Source organism: Asparagus officinalis, chromosome 7 (genome assembly GCF_001876935.1).
Source record: "Asparagus officinalis chromosome 7, Aspof.V1, whole genome shotgun sequence".
NCBI classification, from domain to species: Eukaryota; Viridiplantae; Streptophyta; class Magnoliopsida; order Asparagales; family Asparagaceae; genus Asparagus; species Asparagus officinalis.
In genome coordinates this window covers 21673896-21682744 of record NC_033800.1, presented here as the reverse complement: position 1 = coordinate 21682744, position 8849 = coordinate 21673896, and the positions used below count along the sequence as shown (strand labels likewise).

The following is an 8849-nucleotide window of genomic DNA, read 5'->3' as shown; positions in this document are numbered from 1 at the left end:
TACTATCTATAGATTACTTCCATGTATATGTAATAAAATAATATAATACTTGTTATTTAGGGGTTTTGTAAATTAGTTATGGTACTTCAGGGTATTGCGAGTATGATCAGCTCATGCGTTAAAAAAAGTATGATTAGTTCATGTAACAGTTCTTGCTCTTCTAAACTTATTTTTTCTATTATTCGGATAATGTTTTTTAGAATTGATATTTGGATTGGATAATACCAGTGGAGTGGTCATGCAGATACCGGAGCTGACCCAAATATCAGCTAATATTTTCAAATTCAGTTTGGATTTTAGAACGTCCACTTCTTTTACACCTGTTTTAGGTTCTTTAGGATAGCCTATATGCCCATACAAGTTCTTATCCACAATCCATTGGATACGGACTTTGGTTATTTGAAACAAGTCCTTAAAAGGAGTTTTCAATGAGTTCTTTTAGACTTAAAGGATCTTTAAGCTCATACTTCTGATTTGAATAGTTATTCACAATTTGATAAAAATGTGAGGAAAACATGTTAAAAAAGACAAATTCAAGTTAACGGTTGTACTTTTGAATCGGTTATATCATCATTCCTATGGGACAAAACTCAAAATTGTATCGCTCCATCATAAGTATTACAGGGATATTTCTAGGTTTGTTTCCTATGAAGACAAAGCAAGAAATAACATCCAATTCCAAGGTTAATAAGAGGGAAATTTGACTGTCGACAAAAGTAGAACTTCTGCATCATTTTTAGTTCTGTATGTGGTCTAACTGTTCCTCATCCATAGCTCGAAAACAGAATTTCACATTTTTCTCATGATTGCATTTTCATTTATCTTGTGGATAATTAGAGTTAAAAAATTTGACACTGAATGTGTTGCTGTGGGGCTCTGATCTTTTTTGGTAGTGCACCTTATTCATCGGATCTATGTTCACTGTTAAGAAATTGGAAGTTTCATAGTAATCATAATTACTAACTGATATTTGCATCCCAATTGTGAAACCTTCAGAGTTCTAATTTTGAGAATGCTTAAAGGATCTCTATTGAATAGTTGATCACAATTCAATAAACAAAATATGAGAAATTGTATCTTAAAAAACAATAAAAAAATGTAAACAATTGTAGTCTTGAATCGGTTATATCATTAAATGGGACAAAACTCTATAGTTCTTTTGCTGCATCACAAATGTTAGAGGGATATTTCAAGGTTCGGTTCTTATAATGACGCCGCAAGAAATAACTTTCAATTCCAAGGTTAACTGTAACTTCTGCTTCATTCTTAGTTCTGCTTGTTGTCTAACAATTGCTCATCCATAGCATTGAAAATATAATTTCACCTTGTGGATAATTTGAATCGAGAAATTTGGCGCTGTGAACGCAGAGGGGCTTTAATCATTTTTGGTAGTGCGCCTCATTCAGCAGATATGTATTCATTGTTGAGAAATTGGCATTTTCATAGTAATTATAAATTAATAAATGATTTTATCATCCCAATTGTGAATTCAAATTTTGAGAATGCTTGTGAAGTTTCTGATTACAAGTTCTCCGCTCACTTGTCTAATTGTCCCATTGACAAATACTGATATATTTTTGTTAGTCTTCTATAATCATTAGACTGTGATGTATCTTCATTTAGTGGTATTTGTAAGATCAAATTCATTTCTTGAATCACAGGTTCTTGCACTTGACAAGCGTTATCTTGATCCTCGTCGTACTGCCAACCCGACACAGGCAGAAAAGGAAGAAGGAATTATACCTTTAACAGATTCATTGCCAATCATTCCCCAGGTTATTCCTCATTATTATTTATTTCATGAATAAAATATTTTTGACTTAAAAAGTAGATAAAACAATTTATATGTTAATCATTGTCTTTTGCGCTGATGTTGTTTGTAGCAGCTAGTCTACATCATATTTTATTGGTATTTGGCAGTAATCCCTAGGATTTTATGTTCCAAATCCTTTTTAACTGCACATAATAACAGGAAAACAGCCTCAACACCATGCATATCTTAGCAGGTCACTGTTTCAATATAGCCTGTCTTTGTTTCAAGTTAGCTTATTATCCTCTTTATATGTTTTATAATATCTCCTTATATAATTCTTGTAGCTCACTACGTACAGCTGATCTCGTTAGTTTTGTCAAAGATAATTTTTCACTTACTTTCCATAAGATGTGCCGTGCAACCATGTACTTTCTAAATCACTGTCATATTGTTTGATTAGGAACATATTCCTTCTTTTTCCGCTAGATGCTACAGTTGTGGATGCTTGCAATCCAAGCGAACATGAAATGCTTTATTTTCTTTGAGATTCGAATTGATCACTATTGTGTACTTGTTAGAGGAAAACCTTGATCTGTGACATTGAGTTTTTCCTCTCTAATAGTTATCTCAATAGGTCTGTATCTGAAAGAAATTTTAACTGAAGTATTTGATAAATGTGGCCAAAATATTATGGAGAGGCTGATTGATGTTCATGCTTGGTAATAAGGAAACTTGGCTTCTGTCTTACCTAGTTGAATGCTTCCTTGTTATTTGACCTTAAAGAGCTAGTTAAGGTACCCATGTACCAATTTTTGTCTAGTTTGTACTATAATGTCTCTTGTATGGCTACCTTGGCCAAGAATCTTTTCACTGATTGATATGAGGATTGAGGTTTGGTTGGCAGTCATAGTCAAATCTAGGTTGAGGTTTAAGTAACAAAACAACATGAGCAACATTTTAGATTTTATTATACCTTCTAGAAAATTCCTGTTACACCTTTACGATTGGTTACCTAGGTTATTTAATAAGCTATTATATTCTCTGATACTGCGACTTCATGAGATTTTCTATTTTAAATGTTTTAGCTTATTTATATCAATTTAATTAAGGGCTTTATTTCATGCTGATGCCGTTGCTATTTATATTTGCAGTCATATGTGACACACTCTCTTCAAGTAGAAGACCTCCGAGGCATTGTAACCTTCCCTGCTAAGCTTGAATCTACTGCTCTTGTCTTCACGTACGGAGTAGATCTCTTTTTTACCAGAATCGCTCCGTCAAGAACATACGATTCACTTACAGAAGATTTCAGCTATGCTTTGCTCCTCATCACCATCATCGCTCTAGTTGTTGCTATTTTTGTGACCTGGGGTTTGTCTGAGAGAAAGGAGTTGAGAGAGAAGTGGAGGTAGTATTTCTGTTTGCTTCCATTTTCCTGAAGAACTTTTTGTAACCCAACAGTCACACTTTAGGTTGCTTTTCTCTCTGTAATTTTTGGTAGATTCTTCTCTAAATATTGTAACACTAGCAATTGTATTATTTGACTGAAATTCTTACACAGTGGTGTAGCCTTACATTGTTTTTCTCCGCTTTGTATCTGCTGAAAAGGATTTTCCGATTTTGAGTACTAGGAGTTAAATTCTCTGAATAAAAGCAAGAGTTTCCTCTGTTGAAATTTCCAATGGACGAGACACAAGGGCGGAGTAATGAAATTTCTCTTTCTTTTTATGAGGGTGGTTCTTGATCAAATGCAAGAGGAGTTTCCTCTCTGTGTGTATTTCCAATGAGCATGACAAGACAAAATAATGATCTCCCTCTTTTCTTCTGTTGCGAGTAGGATCAATTGACGCAAGCAGGATCTGCACTGGCGCGAGAATTCTCATAATATGATGCCGATGAAGTCAAAATCCTAAACTACAAAGCAACACGTGCACTTATAGCTGGCTATTTAAGACCAAATTATCCATGCTTACGAATGAAATCAAAGATTGCAGTTACTACTCATCGCTGGTTGCTAACCCTGACTATTTAGGACATAAAAAATCGGGTTTAAGGTTTTTAATTGGGGTTTAATAATCTCCTAAACAGTCGGGTTGCCAATCCCGACTGTTTAGGAATGAGATTAAGCTGACGTAGCAAAAAATGGGTCGATTTTGGTTTTAAAAAAAGTGGGTCGGTTTTGAAAATTAAAACATGGTTTGAGACTGTTTTGAAAATTTCTTTTTGGAAAATAAATGCGGTAAAGATGATGTTGGGGAAAATGAGCATGAGCTTTAAACTCATTTTATTAGTGAGGCTATTAAGAGATGGGCTAGTGATGAGACTCATTTGAATTTAGACGGTCGATCCTAAAAGTGGAGAATAAATATTTGCACCAATGTCACGTCAAGGCAAAAGGGGAATGGGGTGCCCCCTCTTTTTTTGTTTTTGTTTTTTAAATTTTTTAATTCCTTATATATATTTTTAACTCTCTAGAGGGAAAATATTATACATGTGATGATGACAAGCGGGCAACAAGCTGCGCCGCTAATCCTTTCTGAATTGCAAAACCCAACCGACGAAACACGTAGTCAGCTGATCCTGCTGTAGCCACATTCCTATAAAGGGATAAAATAGTAATGCAGTTATGCTACTAACCATATCTAAGTAGATGTATATTACTGCATCTAAAGAGCTTTGCTACAGGGACCCAAAATATGGGACCAATAAATAGGACAAGTGAGGTGTCCCCCATCTATTGGATAATGAGTTGGCCATCATTAATGATGGCCAACTCATTATCCAATAGGAAGAGGACACCTCACTTGTCCCCTTTATTGGTCCCATATTTTGGGTCCTTAAAGAATTTTTCTTTTCAGAATACGTGACCGATGGATGAAGCAAACTAAAATGTGTACGACAACCCATCTTACCTTAAACAAATGCAAACAGTAAATCAATGTGATGGCTACAGGAACAGACATTTCTTGAACTTTGGTCCGGGCCACAAGGGGCCACCTTAGTTTCTGGGCCACACTGGTCACGGGTTGGATCTGATAAGGTGGGGCCCATTTATTCCTCCTCCCATTCAATCAATTCACTTGAGCAATAAAAGACACGCACCAAAAGGACCAGCTACTTTTATACCTAGGAAAATTTAAAGAGCATAATGAACAAAAAATAAAATAAAATAATAATAAAATAAAACCTAAAAGAAAAAAGAAAGTTAAGCTGGATATATTGGACTTCCATTATTTGATAGTCTAATCGGACTCTGTCTCTATATATTTTTTATTTGTTTGGATTCTGAAATTATATTTGAAAGTAGTCCGTTTTTAATAGATTGTATGTGAATTTTATAGAATTTGACATGTAACATCCCTCGTTAAAGTTCCTCTAACTAATAGATCAAAATTCTAATTTATTGTGAGGTTGGGTTATGGGTTATTTATATTCTGACATACTCTTATAGGTTGAACGGTTTTTTATGGGCCAACATCTGAACCCACTTAGCGGTGTCAAATTTTTTTAAAAAAAACCCACTTTAAAATCGTGGCTAGTAGAATTTGGATCTAAATTGCTCTGATATCATCTTTGTTTGTTGTAAAATTTGTAATAAGAAAATTAAAAGAATTGAATTTGATTTATTCCCTCTAACTACTTAAAAAAAAGAATGTTTACAATTCTCTCAATCTCGATTACAATTTGAATTTCCGATTACAAAAGAGAAGAGAATTGATGCAAATTCTCCTCTTTGTTTAAGTCTGTGTTCTTCACGGTAGCGATGAGATGCCTCCCTCAAATGCTCGCGTCGAGTTTGCTTCTCATTGGCGATCCGAACGTCTTAAACTTGTGGAACACGGTTAAATCCTCTTGATTGATGTCAAGGATAACTTGCGTGTTTGAAACTCTAAACGAGTTGATAACTCAGAGCGAGTTTAAACTCTTGAAAAAGAGTTGATTTGAACCGGAAATTGGTTAATAGCCAAGGATGAAAGCTCTCTGTTGTTGAACGTCGCTGAAGGATGAACGCTGATCTCCCCCTTTGCGATTTTATGCCAGAAGCCGCTCAATGGTCTCCGATCTTGATCTGCCCAAAAAAGACCCTGAACTCTTCTGAGTTTTGAGGTATTTATAGGGGATTAAGGGGTGTAACAGCCCCCTTAATTCGCTCCTAAGTGGGGTTGTAATCCCCTCAAATCGTGAGAAACGGTTTTGAAACCGTTCAGCTCGTGTTTAAACGAGTCAAACGTCGAAAATGACGTTCTGGCCCGAACTCTGCGTTTTAGACTTGAAACGTAGAGTTTGGCCTGTTTTAGGCTGAAAACGTTGTATTCGCACAGCGTTGTAAATTCGAAACGCAGAGTTGGGATGCAGAGATGAACTTTGCGTTTTGAGTCCACGAACTATGCATTTTCAACTGGAACGCTGGGGATGAACCCTGCATTTTGAATCTGAAACGCGGACATGACCTCTGCGTTTTGATGTTGCGACGCAAGACCGACCTCTGCGTTTTGATATTGCAACGTAGGGAGGACCTCTGCTCTGCGTTTTGTTGCTGACACACGTGGAGGACCTCCGTATTTTGGTGTTGCAATGCAGGGAGGACCTCTGCGTTTTGTTCTGGGAACGCGGCCACGAGCTCTACGTTTTGAATCTGGAACGCAAAGGTGAGTTCTACGTCTGGATTTGAAGAGACCGTGAATTTGTAGTCTCTTTTGCTAGAGCGTTATAAAGACCGTCATCTTGTAATCTTCGTCTTGGCTCTTTAAAAATGTGAGAGTCATCAGATTGTAACTCCCGATGTTGATTGTGAAGGCTGTTGAATTAGAGCTTTTTCATCGATTGTTATGAATGTCGTCACATTGTAACCTTCATCGTTCTACCTGAAAGTTTCCAATAGTAGCCTTCTGAAAGTTGTCAGATTGTAACTTCCATCATCAGTGTTTGATGGGAATAAGCTATCTGCAATAACTTTTAGACAGTCTACAATCTTAAAGTTTCTCTAACTATTACACCGGAACGAAAGTATGGTGAGAGTTTATGGTTATATTTTTATACTAACATCCCCTAATTTCAATCTCCTAAAAAGTAATGAGAAACTTTGAACTCTTCTACACAGAGAAGCAGATAAATATTGAAGATGAAAGCTCAATTGAAATTTTATAAACCAAAATCAGTTATCAATCATTCTTAACTCCGTGATATAAGGAAGAACAGTTCTCAATCTTGTTCGTGTCATCGTGTGGGTAGCAGGTATGAGTTATGAGAGGGCATTTTGGGTTAGTAGTAGATTTGGTCATTATTCACAGTTTAATATTGCAGCCACACGGACTTTAATAGACAGACATAGCCACAATTATGAAAGAATATATGGACCATTATAATATAATAGCTGGCAAGATTGCAAGCAGACATCAACCTAAGAATGATTTCAGTTAGCAGACTACTTCATTATGCCATAAACAAATGCCTGCCCAAAAAGTCATTAGTTTGAAGAATCACATGATGGGTATAATTTTATGGTAAATTTCTGAAAACCCCTCAAACCTTTGGGTTATTTCCATGTAGCCCATTCATCTTTGTTTTTCCCACTAAATATCGAGCATTTCACACGAAGCACCCAACGTTAACGGTGTCCGTCTTGGACCATAAGGGGGTGTTTGTTTGCATGCAAGTGAAAGATAAAAGTGAGAAAATTACTTTTATTTAACAATTAAAGTGTTTATTTTTATGTAAGTGGTTATGAAAGTGAGATGCAAAAAAATTGTTACATATAATTTAATGCAATATTGACTTCTCCTAAAAAAGTGGTGAAGTCACATGAAGGTGATAAAAATATAACTAATTTAATTAAATAATTTTAATTATACTTTCTAATTAATCTTATTTTGCCACGTCATCTTCACATTGTACTTTCGATACTAATTTAATTTTTTAAACAAACACTGTATTTCACTTGCGTGCTGACATGGATGTAAAAGTTATTTGCAAAAAAAAGTAACTTACATATTTTAAATTCACTTTCAGATTGCCAAATACCCCCTAATCATGTCCGTAGTTAGTTGCAGCAGTAGAGATCTATCAATAATCTCGTAGTTAGTTGCAGCAGTAGCGTTAGGCTCTGTTTGACAACCAAAAAAGTGTCTTATCTAAGAGCTTGTGTCTTATTGACTTGGTCAATAAGCTAGTAGAGCTGTTTGGTGACAAAAAATAGGATGAGATTATTTTGGAGATTGTGTCTTTTGCAAGTAGCTTTTGGAAAGCTATCTCAAGTAGCGTTTGTCTTTGGGAAGGAGCTGCCAAATTTTTTTCTCGTTTTTGTCCCTAATAATTCTAATTTTATATCAATAATATTGCATGTCTTTTTTAGTCATTTAACAAATTTAAGCTAGTTGTACAGCTGCTTTTGCCAAACAGCTCTAGTCAATCAGCTAGCTACACAGCTAACAGCTTTCAGCTACAATTTCACAGCTTTCAGCTAGCTTTACAGCTTTCAGCTATAATCTCGTAGTTAGTTGCAGCAGTAGAGATAGCTTTCCAAAAGCTACTTGCAAAAGACACAATCTTCAAAATAATATCCTCCTATTTTTGGTCACCAAACAACTCTACTAGCTTATTGACCAAGTCAATAAGACACAAGCTCTTAGATAAGACACTTTTTTTGGTTGCCAAACAGTGCCTAAACCATCTTCACTTAAATGGGCTAGGCTAGGATGAGGAAACCATCTTGAAAATTTAATCAAGAAGTTTCATTATGTCTAACATTAGAAGCAATGTCAGCGAAGAACATATAAGATTGAAATTAAAAATAAAAATAAAAAAGAGGAAAGAACCAAGGAAGGAGCGCTCCAACCTAAACCTATGCATCAAGAAAAATAAAGTTAGGGGTTTGCGAGAAAAACTAGGGAGATATAGATTGTGTTTGACAAACCCTTAAAACTGGGTCAAGACCGAACCTGGTCCAATTGTTTTTATTAATAAAAACAGGGCTATCTTTGGCCAAGTTTCTATTAAGCCATAAATGAGACTTTTTTTTGTAACCGCCAAAACAAGAAAGTTTACCTCAAAACCGAGTCATGATCAATCCTAGCTCAAATTTGACAGGTTTGCCAAG

General features: G+C 35.6%; 1 protein-coding gene across 1 annotated transcript in view; it reads left to right on the top strand.

The window, feature by feature from the left end:
- LOC109850690 (ER membrane protein complex subunit 1) overlaps positions 1-3383 on the top strand; it is an 11034-nt gene extending 7651 nt beyond the window's left edge. Inside the window, exons 11-12 of the mRNA XM_020420747.1 lie at positions 1662-1775; positions 2905-3383. Coding sequence (XP_020276336.1) covers positions 1662-1775; positions 2905-3165 — 375 coding nt within the window. The 3' untranslated portion in view covers positions 3166-3383. The remainder of the gene's footprint in view (positions 1-1661; positions 1776-2904) is intronic.